Consider the following 19,916-nt stretch of genomic DNA (forward strand, 5'->3'; position numbering starts at 1 on the left):
TCACAATAGAGGACAAAAAATGCTCTAGTGAGCAAACACGGTCCTTCAGTAGCGGACTCACAAGTCTTTGTACTTTTGGAATGAGTAACAAATTGATTTACTTCTGCTCGTTCTATACCACTCAGGATTTTGTAGACCTCAATCTTATCTCCCCTCATCCGTCTCTTTTCCAAGCTGAAGAGCCCTAACCTCTTCAGCCTTTCCTCATATGAGAGGAGTTCCATTCCCTTTATCATTTTAGTCGCTTTTCTTCAAACCTTTTCTAATTCCGCTATATCTTTTTTGAGATACGGCGACCAGAACTGAACACAATATTCAAGGTGCGGACACACCATGGAACAATACAAAGAAATTATAGTATTTTTGGTCTTATTCGGCATCCCTTTCCTAATAATTCCTAGCATCCTGTTTGCTTTTTTGGTCGCCACTGCACATTGAACAGAAGATACCAGCGTATTATCTACAACGACACCCAGATCTTTTTCTTGAGCACTGACCCCCAAGGTGGGCCGTAGCATCAGGTAACTATGATTTGGATTATTCTTTCCAATGTGCATCACCTTACATTTGTCCACATTAAATTTCATCTGCAATGTGGATGCCCAGTCTTCCAGTTTCCTAAGGTCTTTCTGCAATATTTCACAGTCCGCACATGTTTTAACAACCTTGAATAGTTTTGTATCATCTGCAAATTTGATCACCTCACTCGTCGCTCCAATTTCCATATCTAATATAATAAAACGCACCCTCAACGTTCTGAGGACAACGTTCTGTGAAGCCTTGAAGCCTTGAAGCCATGAAGCCATCTGACGTCACTCCCAGGCTGAAGGGTTCGTGGATTCGTGGTGTGAAGCCTTCAAGCCAGCCAGCCGTCTCTGCCCCGCCCTTGCCTCAAACCAAACAAATCCGGAAGCGAAGCGTCAGGGAAGGAGGCGGCGCTCCCGACGTCTAGCCTTCCCTTCGCTGTGTTCCGCCTTCAAAAGAAGGCGGGACACAGCGAAGGGAAAGCTAGACGTCTGGAGCGCCGCCTCCTTCCCTGACGCTTCGCTGCACGAACCGCCACGGAGGTAAAGTTAAAACGAAGAAGAAAAAAAAAAAGGGATGCATGGATGCGAAGGGGGGGGGCATGGATACGAAGGGGGGGGGATGCATGGATGCGAAGGGGGGGGCATGGATGCGAAGGGGGGGAGAAGAGGGCGGGCCAGGCTGGGACATGGGAGAGAGAGGAGCATGGATGCGAGGGGGGGGGGTCATGGAAGGGAGAGAGGGGACTTGCTGGAAAAGGATGAATGGAGGCGGCAGGGGAGAGAGGAGCATGGATGGGCATGGATTGGGAGGGCAGGGCTCAGGGAGAGAGGGGAATTATTGGAAATGGATGAATGGAGGGCAGGGGACAGAGGAGCATGGATGGGCATGGATTGGGAGGGCAGGACTAAGGGAGAGAGGGAAATTGCTGGATAGGGATGAATAGAGGGGACAGATGGGCATGGATGGATATGGATTGCAGGGCAGGCCTCAGGTAGAGAGGGCAATTGCTGGATAGGGAAAAATGGAGGGGCCAGGTGACAGAGGAGCATGGATGGGCATGGATTGGAAGGGCAGGACTCAGGGAGAGGGGAATTGCTGGATAGGGATGAATGGAGGGGACAGATGGGCATGGATGGATATGGATTGCAGGGCAGACCTCAGGCAGAGAGGGGAAATGCTGGATAGGGATGAATGGAGGGGCCAGGTGACAGAGGAGCATGGATGGGCATGGATTGGAAGGGCAGGACTCAGGGAGAGGGGAATTGCTGGATAGGGATGAATGGAGGGGACAGATGGGCATGGATGGATATGGATTGCAGGGCAGGCCTCAGGCAGAGAGGGGAAATGCTGGATAGGGAAAAATGGAGGGGCCAGGTGACAGAGGAGCATGGATGGCCATGGATTGGAAGAGCAGGACTCAGGGAGAGGGGAATTGCTGGATAGGGATGAATGGAGGGGACAGATGGGCATGGATGGATATGGATTGCAGGGCAGGCCTCAGGCAGAGAGGGGAAATGCTGGATAGGGATGAATGGAGGGGGCAGGTGACAGAGAAACATGGATGGCCATGGATTGGGAGGGCAGGGCTCCGGGAGAGAGGGGAATTGCTGGAAAAGGATGAATGGAGGGGGCAGGGGACAGATGGCCATGGATTGGGAGGGCACGGCTCACACTCTCTCTCTCATATACAATGTCTTTCTGACTCTCACTCTCACACACTCTGTCTCACACTGTATCACATTCACTCTCTATGTGCCACACAGTCACTCACACACTCGCTTGGTCTCATACACACACTCTCTCTCACACTGTGTCTCACATACACACTTGCACACACTCTCATTCTCACACACACACTCTCTCACAAACACACTCACACCCAGACTCACTCTCTCTCTCACACACTCACACTTTCACTCTGACTCTCAAACAGTCACTCTCACATACACTCTCCCAAACATACACACTCCGAGGAAAACCTTGCTAGCGCCCGTTTCATTTGTGTCAGAAACGGGCCTTTTTTACTAGTCATTTATAAGTATGTTAAATAGTACTGCTCCCAGTACAGATCCCTGTGGCACTCCACTGTTCACCCTCCTCCATTGAGAGAAATGACCATTTAACTCTACACTCTATTTTCTGCCCGATAATGAATTATTTATCCACACCAGAACCTTGCCTCCTATCCCATGATTCTTTAATTTTCTCAAGAGTTTCTCATTCTGGAACTTTATCAGAAGCTTTCTGAAAATCTAGATACACTGCATCAACCGGCTCACCTTTATCCACATGCTTATTCAAGCCTTCAAAAAAATGAAGCAAACTGGTGAGGCAAGACCCCTAGAACACTTTTTAAAAATTGGCGTCACATTGTCCATCCTCCAATCTTCAGGTACTACAGACTATTTTTAATGACAGGTTATGTATTGCTAACAGCAGATCAGCATTTTCATGCTTGAGTTCTTTGAGTATTTATTTATTTACGTCAATTTATATACCGTATCTTATTGCAACTGCAAGACAGAACGGTTTACAATTTGTAAAATAGAAAAAGAACAATACAACATTATAGGTACAGTTTAGACAAACAATGGAACTCCAATCATTACAGGAAAGCACAGCAAAACCAAAAATTAGCTACATAAGGTAAAAACAGACTAAATCATGATTTAGTATACAGGAAAGCACCGCAAATACAGAATTGAGTACATAGTATAAGCTACACAAACATAAACAGTACAAATTATGATTTAATATACATTGAAGATACCCTTTTATAACCTTGCTTCCATTATTATAAATTCTGTTCTACATAATTAATAAAGTAAAAGGTTTTCAAAAGTTTCCAAAAATGAAAGTAGGATTTCTCAAGTCTGATCTCTTTTGGAAGGCCGTTCCAAAGAGAAGGGGACAAGTAGAAAAAAGCCTATCTACGCGTAGATTCCCATCTGACCCTAGCGAGAGAAGGAATCACTAACCTGTTATCTGTTAGGGATCTAAGGGTTCGTGTGGCAGTATAAGGAATTGTTAAATTCGACAAGTAGTCAGGGTTTAGTGTGCGAAAAGCCTTATGGGTCAAGACTAAGGCTTTAAACTTAACTCTTGCTTCAACCAGAAGCCAGTGCAGTTGATGTAATAAAGGTGTTACTCTGTCATCCCTCCGGGCCCTACAAATCATACGCGCCACTGTATTCTGTATTCTTTGTAGTCGTTTCAAGCTAGCTTGAGTAATCTCTGCATATATGATATTACAATAGTCTAAGTGTGAGGTGATGTAAGCAGATGTCAGTGTTTTAAGGGAATCCCTACCAATTGAATTCCTAACTGACCTAAGTCTCCTAAGATGGAAGAAAGATTTTTTTCACTACATCGGATATTTGTTCCTCAAAAGTCAGAGCTGAATTCCTAACTGACCTAAGTCTCCTAAGATGGAAGAAAGATTTTTTCACTACATCGGATATTTGTTCCTCAAAAGTCAGAGCTGAATTCCTAACTGACCTAAGTCTCCTAAGATGGAAGAAAGATTTTTTCACTACATCGGATATTTGTTCCTCAAAAGTCAGAGCTGAATTCCTAACTGACCTAAGTCTCCTAAGATGGAAGAAAGATTTTTTCACTACATCAGATATTTGTTCCTCAAAAGTCAGAGCTGAATTCCTAACTGACCTAAGTCTCCTAAGATGGAAGAAAGATTTTTTCACTACATCGGATATTTGTTCCTCAAAAGTCAGAGCAGAATCGACTATAACCCCAAGGTATCTAAAGGATTTAACTGTAGGGATGTTCTGGCCAAATAGCATAGGTACCACTGCTGGACATGTGCCTTGTCCTACTATCCAAGATGTTACAGTCTTATCTGGGTTTAATACTAATTGATATGTTGTCAGCCAGTCTGCCACTTTATCCAGACATATTTGAAGCGGTGTAAGGTCTATATTAGACGGTTTAACATAATGAATAAGAAGGAAATTGTCTGCATATGAGTAAAAACTAATACCCATTGTTTGAATGAGGAGTGCCAAGGGACTAACATATAGATTAAACAGTAATGGGGACAGGACCGATCCCTGTGGAACCCCTTGGATGTATGCCTACTTTATTTCAACTTCCTGTTTCCGCATAGGCAGGACTCGCAGAGGGAAGCTCTGACACTGTCAGCCTCTCTCAATCGCTGCCTGCAGCCTTTCTTTATTGCTTCATAGCAGGCAGACAGGGGAGAAGGACGGACTGGGGAACGAATCAATAGAAGGGAAGGGGAGAGAGGAGAATCGCTCCACATCGATGTAAGGGGAGGGCAGGGGAGAGAGGAAAATTGCTGGACATGGATGAGATGGGAGGGGAGGGCAGGGGAGAGAGGAGGAGAATTGCTGGACATGGAGGGGAGGGGAGAGAGGAGAATCGCTGGACATGGATGACAGGGGAGGGCAGGGGAGAGAGGAGAAGAATCGCTGGACGTGGAGGGGAGGGTAGGGGAGAGAGGAGAATCGCTGGACATGAATGGCAGGGGAGGACAGGGAACAGAGGAGAATCGCTGGACATGGGAGGGGAGGGCAGGGGAGAGAGGAGACATGCTGGACATGGATGAAGGGGAGGGAAGACAGGAAGGAGATGCACATGGATGGGAGGTGAGGGCATGGAAGAGAGGAGAAATGCTGGAAATGGATGGAGAGGACAGGAGATAGAGGAGAATTGCTGGACATGGATGGATGGAGGGGTTTGGGGGGAGAGAGGAGAAATGCTGGACTTGGATGGAGGAGAGGGGAGAGAGAATTATTGCTTTCTATGAATACAGGGGAGGGAAGAGAGGAGAAGTGCTGGACATGGATGGAGGGGAGGAAAGAAAAAAAAAGAAGACGCACATGGATGGAGAAGAGGGAAAGGGAAGAGAAGAGAAAAAACTGCACGTGGATGGAGATGAGGGAAAGGAAAGAGGAGAAAAACTGCACAAAGTACTACACATCTATAGTAAGAAAGTCTATTGATTCTGTTGTCATGCTGACACTGTGCTCGCCTTTGTTTAGTTTAGAGTTTATTCAACGTTGATATACTGATAGTTAGTATACCGTCTAAGCTGTTTGAAGTTTATATATTAACCTCAGCGTCTGAAGTTAAATCCTGTTTTTCCTTTTGTCAAATAAGATCAATCCAACCTCTCCTAACCAATGATGCCACCCGTACTCTAACTCATATCCTCATCACCAGTCATCTTGAATACTGCAATTCTCTCTCTGATCTGTTCAACAATCTATCATTATTCTTAAAAGACTTCAGGGAACAGGGTTACCTGAATGTAACTTGTCTTGAGCTACTAATGATAAAAAAGGAGCGAGCAATGGTTATCAGGTCAAGAGAGAGCTTAGTTGGACTCCTACTTTATGTGCCCATTTCTGTGCATTCTAGTCAAACTACAGTGGGGGAAATAAGTATTTGATCCCTTGCTGATTTTGTAAGTTTGCCCACTGACAAAGACATGAGCAGCCCATAATTGAAGGGTAGGTTATTGGTAACAGTGAGAGATAGCACATCACAAATTAAATCCGGAAAATCACATTGTGGAAAGTATATGAATTTATTTGCATTCTGCAGAGGGAAATAAGTATTTAATCCCTCTGGCAAACAAGACCTAATACTTGGTGGCAAAACCCTTGTTGGCAAGCACAGCGGTCAGACGTCTTCTGTAGTTGATGATGAGGTTTGCACACATGTCAGGAGGAATTTTGGTCCACTCCTCTTTGCAGATCATCTCTAAATCATTAAGAGTTCTGGGCTGTCGCTTGGCAACTCGCAGCTTCAGCTCCCTCCATAAGTTTTCAATGGGATTAAGGTCTGGTGACTGGCTAGGCCACTCCATGACCCTAATGTGCTTCTTCCTGAGCCACTCCTTTGTTGCCTTGGCTGTATGTTTTGGGTCATTGTCGTGCTGGAAGACCCAGCCACGACCCATTTTTAAGGCCCTGGCGGAGGGAAGGAGGTTGTCACTCAGAATTGTACGGTACATGGCCCCATCCATTCTCCCATTGATGCGGTGAAGTAGTCCTGTGCCCTTAGCAGAGAAACACCCCCAAAACATAACATTTCCACCTCCATGCTTGACAGTGGGGACGGTGTTCTTTGGGTCATAGGCAGCATTTCTCTTCCTCCAAACACGGCGAGTTGAGTTCATGCCAAAGAGCTCAATTTTTGTCTCATCTGACCACAGCACCTTCTCCCAATCACTCTCGGCATCATCCAGGTGTTCACTGGCAAACTTCAGACGGGCCGTCACATGTGCCTTCCGGAGCAGGGGGACCTTGCGGGCACTGCAGGATTGCAATCCATTATGTCGTAATGTGTTACCAATGGTTTTCGTGGTGACAGTGGTCCCAGCTGCCTTGAGATCATTGACAAGTTCCCCCCTTGTAGTTGTAGGCTGATTTCTAACCTTCCTCATGATCAAGGATACCCCACGAGGTGAGATTTTGCGTGGAGCCCCAGATCTTTGTCGATTGACAGTCATTTTGTACTTCTTCCATTTTCTTACTATGGCACCAACAGTTGTCTCCTTCTCGCCCAGCGTCTTACTGATGGCTTTGTAGCCCATTCCAGCCTTGTGCAGGTGTATGATCTTGTCCCTGACATCCTTAGACAGCTCCTTGCTCTTGGCCATTTTGTAGAGGTTAGAGTCTGACTGATTCACTGAGTCTGTGGACAGGTGTCTTTCATACAGGTGACCATTGCCGACAGCTGTCTGTCATGCAGGTAACGAGTTGATTTGGAGCATCTACCTGGTCTGTAGGGGCCAGATCTCTTACTGGTTGGTGGGGGATCAAATACTTATTTCCCTCTGCAGAATGCAAATAAATTCATATACTTTCCACAATGTGATTTTCCGGATTTAATTTGTGATGTGCTATCTCTCACTGTTACCAATAACCTACCCTTCAATTATGGGCTGCTCATGTCTTTGTCAGTGGGCAAACTTACAAAATCAGCAAGGGATCAAATACTTATTTCCCCCACTGTATCTCAGAAATACAGACCTTGTCTGTACCTTGAGATTAAAACCACATTGCAATAACTTTCTGAACACTGCTTCAGTCACACATTCTCAATTTTGGGTGTCTACTCAACTATCCCATTCTCTGCTAATTATAGAAACGCTAGTAAAAGAGGCCCGTTTCAGAGCAAATGAAACGGGCGCTAGCAAGGTTTTCGTCGCCAACACCCCCCCTCCCTCCCTGGCCAACCCCTTCGTTGTTCTGCCATTGCTCCGCCCCCACCGTCATGACGTTTGACGCGAGGGCGGGGCCCGGAGCGATTCCCCCCCCTCCGCCTCCCTGCCTCCCTCCCTGCCAACCCCTTCGTTGTTCTGCCATTGCTCTGCCCTCGAGGGCTGGGCCCGGAGCGATTTTGGTGGCTTCACCACCACGAACCTTTGAACCTTTTTGAAGGAAGTCAGGACTTGGCTTCACTGACGTCAGTGTCCTCAGAACGTTGAGGGTGAGTTTTATTATAGTAGATGATGACAGATAATGGCCAAATGGCCCATCCAGTCTGCCCATCCTTTCTCCTCTTTTCCGTAAGAGATCCTACGTGCCTGTCCCACACTTTCTGAGATGGTAGACCACTGTTATGTTGTCTTTCAGGATGTTTTTCAAAGGGAAAACTGTCTTTGCTGCTCAACATACATCATATTCAGAGGAGAGATAACTAGGCAGATATTTTGTTGGCTTGCTTTACAAATAGGCTTGCTTTTCTGTAGTAGGCTATGAAAACTGTAAGGCTGTTTATAGCTATTCTGCATGCTGCTTTAGATTCTTTTAATATGTAATTTTTCAATTTGTATTTCATTACTTTTTATTCTTTAATTTTTTTTAGGGCTTCAGTTTGATTAAAAGGTGGTGGTTATTTTTCTCCCACTGCAGCTCTTTGTGACTCTGGGCAATGGCGGGTTAAGTGACTTTCCCAGAGTCACAAGGTGCTGGACTTGGAAAGGAAATGAATAAAATACCTTTAATCGTGATGTAAATTTTAATTGAAATACAACCCTATTTACAAGTATTATCTGCTGTTATTTTTATGGCAAAAGTGGATGATTTCAGGAAACAGACGGTTTCCAGGGTGCTAAAAAGGGTTAAATGGAGCAGTGAACCAAAGGTAGGATAGAGTTGATAGCTGAAGCTGATGTAACTTTTCTCTCTCTTCCTCAGGACAGGAATCTGCCACAATTGACTTTGAAGGGGGTGTGAAGATCACACCCTTCAACCTGCAAGAGGAGATGGAAGAGGGGCACTTTGATTCTGAGGGAAACTACTTTCTGAAAAAGGAGGCTGAGATCAGGGACAACTGGCTGGATAACATAGATTGGGTAAGTCTGAGATTCTGCCCCACCTCTCACTAACATCACCATGCAGCAGGGCACTGAGAAAGTAGAACATGACAAATAACCAATATCCGTGCCAGGGACTCTGTATGTATTTGGTATATCACTATTTGTCAGGCACATCAAGCGGTTTACAGAAACTGTAATAACCAGTGAACTGGATTGTGGAGAGGTACAAAGAAAAGTAAACATTTGTTCCTGGGATAATCTGGGGAGGAGGGGGAGGATTAGTGTGGGTAAGAGTACAGTTACAATTCCTGTGTGAGATAATTGTTCAAAGCATAGTGAAGAAGCACTAGATAAGCTTAGGGAAAAAGAAGCGGCAGGAAGCAACTTCCATCAGCTTCTATCTGCCTTCTACTGGCCCAAGAAATAAAAGAAAAGTACAAACTATTTTTAAACTTGGCATAATTAGTTTCCATTCCTAAGTTTAGGGGTAGGAAGTCCGAGTGATTTGGAACAAGACAGAGCCACCGAAGGACTCTGTTGTAGAGGTCTTAGAAATCTGAGAATCCCTCTAAGCTTTAAAATCTTGAATAGCCACTATATTAGCCTCTGTTGATGAAATAAATGAAAAGCAAACCTTATGGAGTCCAGATTGAGTACTATGTTGCTGCTAGTCACTACAGTGGAGGCAAGCATTGCAATGCTGAAACACCAGAAGCTGACTTGTGTGTTTGTCAAGCTGTCTCCGCTCTTGCAGTTGGTTTGACTACATTATCATTTCCTTATGTCACAGCCTTCATTTACTGCATACCAAACTGTTGCATTGGAAAAACCCCCTGGGTTAAAGCTGTTATACTTTTGGTGATTAAATTCAGGCCCCATACCGGCTCTGGTGTCAAACACTTCTGCAAAAGGAGAGGCGAGAGACACATTGGCCTTGCCGTTCAGTGCTGTTTCAACCATGCTCCATGGAATTGTAGGGGGGGGGGAGCTAGTGGGTTTTGTGGGCTGAATGAGATCTCGCCTTCCAGTTCAGGGCTCTTCCTCACCAAAGCAGCATAAATGCCCGCTTGCAAAAATTGGGTATAGGAAGTGATCATTGTTTGCAGGTTGGGAGGGACTTGAAGCTTTGGGGGAAGAGGTCCCATAAGCTTATCCTTCCTTTTAGGCATATTCCAACGATATCAAGAAAAAGGTAAGCAGGAATGAGTAGCTAGACATAGTAATATAGTAGATGACGGCAGATAATGATCTGTATGGTCCATCCATTCTGCCCAACAAGATAACCTCATAGCATAAGGTATAATGTGATATTACATATGTATACTTTATCTTGAGTTGTCCTTGCCATTTTCAGGGCGTAAACCGTAGAACTCTGCCCAGCACTGACCTTGTTCTTCAGCTACTGAAGCTAAATCTGTCCAGCCACGATCAGGGCACAGACTGTAGAAGTCTGCCTGGCACTGGCTTTGCTTCCCAATTACTGATGCTGGCATTTAAGTAGGAGAGTCTTACACCTGCTTCTCACTAGGCAGTCATTTTGGTTTAATTGTAAATCACTAAGTGCATTTTTGGTTTAATTGTAAACCACTACACTTTGCAAATTTAGCAGTATAACCAGAATAAATGAACTTGAAATATCCCAAGCAACTACTTCACCACTCATAAAACTTCCACACCTTCCAAAACTACCTCCCTCCAATCTCACTATGTTCCCTCAACACCCAAAAAAGTATCCTCTCAACTGGCTATCTACCCCCAACAATCCCACCCTCAAAAAACTACCCTCAGCTGCCCCATCCCTTGAAATAACCCTACTTCAATAACAAACCTGTCCTTCCCACTTTTCTCTAAGTTAAAGACACAGACAGACAGCACAGCTACACACACATGCATTTTCAGAGGTGTTGAAAGAATTCCATGGTCCATTCTCTGCTTGATTTCCCCATTTGTTAAAGAATAAACAACAAAATTGTTTTTACCTGTTCCTAATAGAGTTGGAATTCCAGTAGCTATGTGCATTTTAGTAAATTGGCTAGCATCCTGTATCCAATTCTAGTTTGAACAAATTGTCTGTTCTTTGACCACTGTCTGTCCTTTGACCGTTAAAGTAAAACCTCTTGTACTTAAAGTCACTGCAGATACTATGGCTACCTTGAAATCTGCTTCACTGGACACCATATGCAAAGCATCAGTTCCAGTTTATTTTTTAATAGACCTCATATCATATCTCAAATCAGTTCAGAAACAAAGTGGTCAAAGTTTTTGTAGAAAGAAATATTGGTCCCCTGACCAGGTACAGATGCTTAATTGGTTTTTCTGTACTCACCACCAATATGACCTCCGTATTCCTCTTCCCATTCCCCCCTCTCCCCCCCCCCCCCCAAATTAAGCAAGGAAACTACACCTTTGGATATGACTACAAATTGGGGAAAAGTGTGGGATGGGGAGTGTTTTTCTTCTGAATTTCAGGATAGACTGTAGGTTGTCAGTGTTTTTTTTCTCCTTTCTTTGAATTATCAGCAACAACAGTCCCTTCCTATCAAGGATAACGATCTCCATGATTTTTGTGCCTGTGGGTGTGAAGATCACTATTCCATATAAATACAGAACCCAGTTATTAAATGTAAGGTTACCCTTTTCAAAAATGGAGGAAAAATGCCTCAAGAAAAAGCTTCTCCCAAAATTGTAAATGGGATAAAAGCTATCATTTCATCATCATGGGCGACACAAAAAACCTCCTTTAATTAATTATTTATATATTTTTTACAATTTTATTTATACTTTTGCTATCCCCTTTGCCAAAAAATAGAACAAAAGATTTTTCACCCTGCCATCCAAATTGAAAAATTGAAAATTTTTTTTACTTAGCTTGGGCAAACTTTAAACTCTCTCCTTTTGTGACCGAAATAAAACTGTGGTCAACGGGTCCCGTTTCACATTACGCTGCTTCAGGACCACAGCTATTCATTTATTTCTCAAAGGTCTTGTTTCAGCCCGTTCAGTACGCCGACGGTCGCGTGGCCCAGTTTCCTACCGATATCTTTAGTTTATATCTATACATTTATTGAAGTGTGGGTGTGAAGATGACATGATTTCTCCTCTTTTGCCACTCAAGCACATGTTGTTGAGTAGTATGAATGGCACTGGCCTGTTGATGTGGTCCTGTGACATACTGTTGCTGGTGCTCTACTTTTCCACCACCTGTTGACATAATAGATTTTTTAAAGAGTTATTAGGTAATTAGGAAGTCAAATCTGGTGAATTTCTGGTCTTATTGCAAGCTAACCAATTATGTAATTAGGAAATTTAATTAGATTCATAATAATGAGAAAATTAGGAAAACAAAGACTTTGTCCACCTAATTTGGATCCAAGAGCTAGGAAATCAAAAACAGAAACAATAAATCATCAACAGAGCAATGGACAGATAAACATGCGCAGCCAATATACAGCTAATTTGGGTGTGACCAGGGTATCCCTAATATCTTCTTTAGAATTAAGAAATTCTATCGATTATTTTAAGGTAAAAAAAAGACACAATTAGTTTGATTCAAAGTCACCAAACATCTGCAAGGAAATTTCAAGACAAAGGATCCACCAACATTAAGAACTCTAGATTTCGATGCCACATACTAAGAGGAAAGGTGTTGTGAAGACCGGTGCCCATCCGGCTTTGACTTCCACTCCAACACAGCCTACCATTGAGGGATTCCTCGCGAGAACCCCTTTGATGATGCCGGGAAGCCCCGCTGAACTCGTGGCTCGAGGAGAAGCTGAGTTCTTGGAGCAGGACGTTTCGTTGTCCCCGCCGGCTCGCCCACCACCTCCGCAACCGGCTGTAACTGAGATTGGAGGAGTAGCTCCCAACCCTGGTGACGGGAAGGGAGAGCTACAACTGGGCCCACAATTAGAAGTTCCAGCCGAGGCCTATATAACAACGACGGCTGAGAGTAAGAAGGCACAGAGATCAGGAATATCTCATATCTCCTCGCCGGCGGTGACTCTTGAAGCAATATGGGAATCTTTGCAGATGGTGATGATTTCAACGAGTAAAATCGAACCATTAGTGAGTAATGTGAAGGATTTATCTATTGCATTTACCTCTATGAAAGAGGAGGTTTCTGAAAAAATTAAGACTTTGTCAAATGAAAACCTTAAATTAAAAGAAACCTCAGTTAAATTGATACAAGATAATATGTTGATTCACAATAAATTGGAGTATTTTGAAAATTTTAATAGGAGGTTAAATTTACGATTTTTGAATTTTCCACGGACTTTAATATATACTCCTTTAGAGATTTTCAAAAGATATTTGTTGGAAAATTTAAAATTTTCTTCGGAAAGTATACCTCCAGTAACTAAAATTTATTACCTACCTACAAAGAAAACTGGGCATAGATTGGAACAGCCAGAATTGAATGCTTCTGAATTGTTGGAAACGACGTTGTCTGATGAACATGAGCGACAGACTTTGTTGGTTTCATTTGTATTTCCCCAAGATCTAGAACTCGTCAGGAAAATGGCTTTGAAGAATATACAAACTCCATTTTATGGAGGGAAAATCTGGGTTTTCCCAGATGTTACTAAACTAACCCAAACTAGGAGGAAGGATTTTCTTGCACTTCGATCAGAAACTTTATCCTTAGGAGCCACATTCCACTTGAATTATCCGTGTAAATGCAATATAAAATATTTGGGGACGAAATATGTTTTCTTTAATCCTGAACATTTAAAACAATTTATTTCTCAGAAAAAATTATTATAGTACTTGTTGAATTTAAACCGTCTTGTTTGGCTTCAAGATTTAATAAAGGGCAAAGTGTTATGATATGGGGGGTTATAATAATCTGCTAATGCAAGATTGCATCTTGAAATTTGTCTTAATGAATATACTTTCTCCTAAGTTAACGGCTCTTAGCCCCGAAATGGTGGTCTAATGTAAGTTTTGAATGGTTTCCTGGATTTTGTTTAATTTGAAGATTTTCCAACTGTTTTTCTTATCCAAGTAGTAATGCTTGTAAATAATGCGAAAATGATAAATAAAAAAAAAAATAAAAAAAAAAAGAACTCTAGATTTTAAAGCCAGAAATTCATTTCTTCTTTTCCGTGTTTCTCTTGCTAAATCTGGAAAGACTTGTATTTTAGACCCTTAAAAAAACTGCATTTATGTAACAAAAATACATGCAGAAAATATTATTTCTGTCCAGCTCCAAAGCAAATGTCACTAGAAGGGTTGTCCTTTCCGTAATTACTTCCAGAGAACTCTCTAGGAATTCAGTCAAATTTAAATCAGGTTGAGACTTCACATTCACAGTTCTGGAAGTTCCAGTTCTGGAAGTTCCTGTAATATATTGGGTTCTGACAATAGGCGAATAGCCTTCTGACGGGATTCCCAATACTTCCCCAAAATATTTCTTCAGCATATCAAGGGCAGATACGAGAAGAGACTTTGGGAAATTTAGAAACCGCAGATTATTTTTCTTCCCCTGATTTTCCAAGTATTCAAGTTTACGCACTTGAAAACTCTCTGTCCCTGACAGCTGTAGCTGCAAAACTCTGCACATGAACAACCTCAGCTTCTAGTGAAGTAATTTTCTCCAAATGATTATCAGTTTGGTTAGACAGAGTTTGGCACATCTGTTTAAGTTCTGTAATCTCTCCCCTAAAAGAGTTAGATAACTGAAGAAGGGAGGAATTCACTCCCTGTATTACATCCCATAATGGTTCCATGGTAACTACAGCTGGTTTCACTATACCTCCATTTCTAGAAGCAGCAACCTGGGCAATAGGAGACGAGAGCAAAGAACTTTGACTCTCTTTAGTTGACAACCTTCCCGGGGTCGATACCGTGACGGGTCCTCCTCGCACAGTTAGGGAAGGCTGGCTCTTCTCGGTCGCTTCTCCACGCTGTAACCCCGTCGACACATAGCTACTTCCTGCTCTTGAAGGAGCTGCGTCTGATTGTGGGCTTAACAAAATGCCCTCTACGCTGCGGTCCGCCTCCGAAGTTGCGGGTTCCGTCGAGGCATGTGTACTCTGTACCAGTGCATGGACCCGAAAACTCTCCAGACTGGTTTGTCGGGCGGTAGGGACTTCCACCAAGCCCGAGGAGGTAGGTATCTTGGGTTTCCCCTTCCTTTTCCCCATTCCCAACATGGGGGATTTTCCCAAAACAACTCCACTCACTGGTGTTCAGGAGTTCCACCACGCCATGTCTGCTCGAAATGCCATCTTGGATCCCGGTGTCAGATTTTTTATGGATAATTTTAAGTTCTGATATTGCTGAAACATTTGTTATATATGTAAATGTAAAATAAAAATTTAAATTGCAAAAAAAAAAAGATTCATAATGAGAGCAATTATACAAGAGCAATTTTGAAAACAGTTTAGTAACACTAATAGCTGGTTCTCTGAGGACAAGCAGGCATAATATTCTCACATGTGGATGTCATCCATGGAGCCTGATGTGGACACTGCTAAGTGCACTATCACTTTAAATTTTTGAGGCAGTGGCTTCCCACGCAGTACTCGAGGCAGGACCAGCAGTCTATCATTTTCCATGGAGCACAGAGGTTGACTTTTTGATCTCTCTTCAGCATGTTTAGTATAGTGCTGTCTGGTGTCCAATTTTGCAGAAATCAGCCAACTTTGTGGATGTAACTTATTCCCTTATCTATGATCTAGCAGGGCAAACAGCTAGCCTTTGTCTTCTTGGCCTTTTCAGGGACAAGTTAGCAGGCATGCTTAGCGCAAGGCATGAGATATAAAATTTGGAAATGATAACAAGCGTCTTCTTGTCTTGTTCTCAAACAAGCTCTGCACATAATGCAGAGCAATTCTATCAGTAAAGGACAGATATGAGTGGTAAATATTCAGGGAAATTTGAGTTTACAAAGGGCAAATGATGAATAATGGAAAAAATACACACAAAAGTGCTTTGAAAATATGCCTCAAAAGGAAGCTTCAGTAACTGACTAAGCACGTCTTGTAGCAGTCAGACCTGATAGCTTCCAGGGAAATACATAGAGACGCCACCAGAGAGACATTTTATTTTACTTTTGCTGAAATTTAGATTTATATAAATAAGGATTCAATTTTCTGTAATGCTGAGATAAAAGAATTTTATTGTAATCATTCATTTACTCTAATAAATTTTAGCATTATTATAAAAGAGAGAAAAATATACTCTGGAGTGTGTTTCCTTTGCCGGAAGGGCTTTCTGACCCCTCCGAAGTGTTTAGCTCCCCTCAGAGGCAAAGGGGTGCTTTACAAGCACATCAGACTTTTGCCTTTTTAGAACATTTTTCTTCATAGTCTTCTATTTTCAATACTAATTTATTATATATATATATATATTTTTTTTTTCCCACAATTATTTTCAGTTTGCAGCCTTGTGGGTCCTCTGAGCCCTTTTCTTACCCAGGAAACATTGACTATTTTCGGGTACACAACTACTTGAGCTCCCCAGGCATTGAGCCTTTTAACCTAGCGGCGGCAGTTTTTCCCTTCATATCAGCAAGGATGCCGAGTGGCTTTAAGAAGTGTATTCAATACAATTGACTATTTTCAGGCATGGATACCCATAACCATTGTCTTTAGTGCTTAGGTCTAAAGCTCCCCAGGCTATTGAGCCTTTTGACCTAGCGTTGGCAGTTTTTCTCTCCATGTCAACAGGGTTCTGAGTGGCTTTAAGAAGTGTTCTCGATGCAGTAGACTATTTTCAGGCATGGATTCCCATATCTGGTGTCTTTAGTGCTTAGGTCCAAAGCACCAGGACATACAATGTAACCTCTGCCTGGATATGCAAGAATGCAAGAGAGGACCCTTAAAGCCCGTAGAGTCCAGCAAGAAAAACTTTTCAGTTCTGCATTGACATCTGCATCAAACATGGCAGGGGATTCCGTACTCAATGTAGAACCTGCATGGGCATGGGCATTGACATCTGGTGTACCAACGCAACATCAAGAAGGTCCAACATCGGACTCGATACCACATAAGCATTAGGACTGTGCATCCTCGTCAGTGCTGCACACATTGAGGAACCTACAATGTGTAAAACCTAAGAATCATCACCATCGCCCTCTGCCCATATCTTCCCTACATTGACGTCCTTGATGTATGGAAAGCGTCTATGCCACAGTGACCGCTCTTCTCTCCGGCTCATCTCTTAAAAGACTTCAAGGTCTTCAAGATCTCCTACATCTGCACAGGCTATATCTCATACTGTGTCCACACTGCTTTCTCAGCCAGTACCGATGCCTGCTCTTCATGAGAAAATCTGGGCTATGCTGAAAGAGGAGCTTTTAGGGTTGCTGCATTCGCAGTCTATACAGGCTTACAAGGTGCTTGTGCCAGCCTCAGCCCAGCTTGTTGACGCATTTCTCCAATGGTCATGGAAGAGGACCCGCACGTCAGCTTGGTGTTGACCATCCAGTGCAATGTGAACCTGACCGATGCATGCATTGACACTGCAGACCTCTATGCAGAGCCGACACTCTAGTCATCACTGTCTTCCTCGGACCTCTCCTGGGAGATGGATCAGGACCACTCAGCTGAGGAATCCTATGGCATTCCATTTGTAGATATCCTGCAGAGAGTATCTCTTTTCCTGGCTTTTGTCCGAGAGATGGCTCAAGCCGTACCTTTTAAACTAGAAAGAACTGTTTTGAAGTTCTAGGTTATGATTCTGCTCCTACAGAAGGAATCACTCTTCTCAAAAACTGGGAGACTCCACTGACAGTTCAGGTAGCCCGCCCCCCCCCCCCAAAAAAAAAATTGATACAATGTATAGGATACAGAATCCATTGGATCTGAGAAAACACAACTACCCCACCATTCACTAGTTCTGAAATCTGCTTGAAAGTGCACCTGTAGTGCAAGAACCTCCTATCAAACTGCTTCCAGTGGCATGGGATCTGAATGTTATCCAAAATATTAAATTACCAAGGGCAAACAACTTACTACATCTCGCCACTCAGGTGTTCAACTCCACCCAAGTATCTGCTCGTTGATGCTTCACCTACTTAGTCACATGTCTTCAACAGTCCATGTAACACCATTGGCTCATCTCCACTTCCAATTTCCTCAGTGGACACTTTCCTTTCAGTGGTCCCAAGCTATGGGATTACTACCAGCTCTCATTTGGATCACTCCACAGCTATGCCATTCTCTACAGTGGTCGATGGTGTCTCAAAATCTTACTGAGGGCCTTCCATTCCAGCTTCTTCCACATCACAAAGTTCTCACCACAGATGCTTCCATGAAAGGTTGGGGAGCACACCTAGATGGTCTCCACACACAGGGTTCTTGGTCCACTCGGGAGAAAAGACATCCCATCAACCTGGATTTGCAATTTGTTTGCAACACTCTCAAAGCCTTCCAGAACTGTATTCTCGGTCAGGTAATACTAGTTCACTTGGACAACCAGGTAGCAATGTATTACCTGAACAAACATGGAGAACAGGATCTTATCTGTCGCCAAGCAATCCAGATATGGACGTGCAGCTTCTTGAAACATCTTTGTAAGAGCTGTTTACCTAGCCAGCAAACAGAATGCTGTAGCAGACAAACTATGCAGAGTTCTTCAACCTCATAGTAACATAGTAAGTGATGCCAGATAAAGACCCAAATGGTCCATCCAGTCTACCCAACAGTCTCATTCATTCTCAGTTCAAGATTAAAATCAACAATGATCGTGATAGAGAGGAAGTGACGTCATCCCCTGAAATGGCTGCCTGAGCCACGAGCTCCGATCAGCCCCACGCTATCAGGACACCCACGGAGACGCGAGCGCATAAAAACAATTAGCAAATACATGGAAACAACATCGGAAGCCAAGGGTAAGCGATCCATGCCGAAATCTAAAACGAATCCGATCGACTTACAAGCTTTCGCGTACACGGGCCCAACGGCGAACATGAGCGCGCCGTCCTCCGAGCAAGTCCCGACCAGCCCTCGCGAAGGCAGTCCCCCGCTGCTCTCCCCGCCACTCTTTATAACGGGAGAGGGACACAACCCAGAAGAAACCCACATACACGAGATCCGCGGATGGCTGCAGGAAATAAAAACTGAAATTATCGCCGCTGTACGAGCGGACCTCGTGGCACTGGGGGCGGAGCTTCGAGGGGAAATAGGCGCGCTGGGCATCAGAGTCGCAGAGACAGAAGATCGCATTGATGAACAAGCAGAACTAATGCAGGCCATAGACTCCCAGATGAGGGAGGCTAAACTGGAAACAATGCAAATATGGGACAAAGTAGAAGATCTCGAGAACCGGAGTCGACGCTGCAATGTGAGGTTCCGCGGCCTTCCAGACACGCCACTGTACAATGATTGTGAAACAACAGTACAGAGTATTGCAAGCGCCCTGCTGAAAGAAGTACAGATATCAAAAGAACCAGCAACAATCCAACTAGTACGGGCACATAGAGCCTTAGGAAACACCATAAATAACCGGCCAAAAGATATAATTGCGTGTTTTAATGACTTTAAATTAAAGGAACAAATTATGAGGGCTTCACGATCAACACCTGGATTCCAATGGGACTCCTACCATATAGAATGCTACCAAGACCTAGCCGCAGCCACACTGAAAAGAAGAGCAGAGCTCAAGCCCTTCACTAAATTTCTGACAGACAAGGGCATCAAATATCGATGGGGTCACCCATTTGTGCTGCGATTCTACAAAGAAGGGAAACAATATCAAGTGCGAAGTATAGCGGATGTGGCGGAAATATTTCCAGAAGAAGGATCACAAGGGGAAACTACTGCACCAAAGAAACATCTACCCATGATTGGCGATAAACCACGTTGGCAAAGAGTCGTCACGGGAAAAGGCAGACTACAACGCCAACAATCAGACAAGCAATTAACAAAAATGGACGCCAGAGTAAAGAAATAAACAGAGCCTATATCCTTGGCATCGGAACCCAGATGCAGGCCGCAACTTGGTGACTATGTAATTGAATTATGTAGAGTTGATGTTGTTAAGAATGCACTACTTAGTGCGGAAAGGAGATATAACTATGATATGCAAATAGCAATGTATAAGTTAATGAAGTGGGACCCAGGTACTTAAA

At 43.5% G+C, this 19,916-nt stretch overlaps 1 protein-coding gene across 1 annotated transcript in view; it reads left to right on the plus strand.

Annotated features, from left to right (window-relative positions):
- LOC115456981 (CD2 antigen cytoplasmic tail-binding protein 2-like) overlaps positions 1-19,916 on the plus strand; it is an 88,420-nt gene that overhangs the window by 34,041 nt on the left and 34,463 nt on the right. Inside the window, exon 4 of the mRNA XM_030186404.1 lies at positions 8,718-8,875. Coding sequence (XP_030042264.1) covers positions 8,718-8,875 — 158 coding nt within the window. The remainder of the gene's footprint in view (positions 1-8,717; positions 8,876-19,916) is intronic.

This window comes from Microcaecilia unicolor, chromosome 14, assembly GCF_901765095.1.
Source record: "Microcaecilia unicolor chromosome 14, aMicUni1.1, whole genome shotgun sequence".
In the NCBI taxonomy this organism is placed as follows: Eukaryota; Metazoa; Chordata; class Amphibia; order Gymnophiona; family Siphonopidae; genus Microcaecilia; species Microcaecilia unicolor.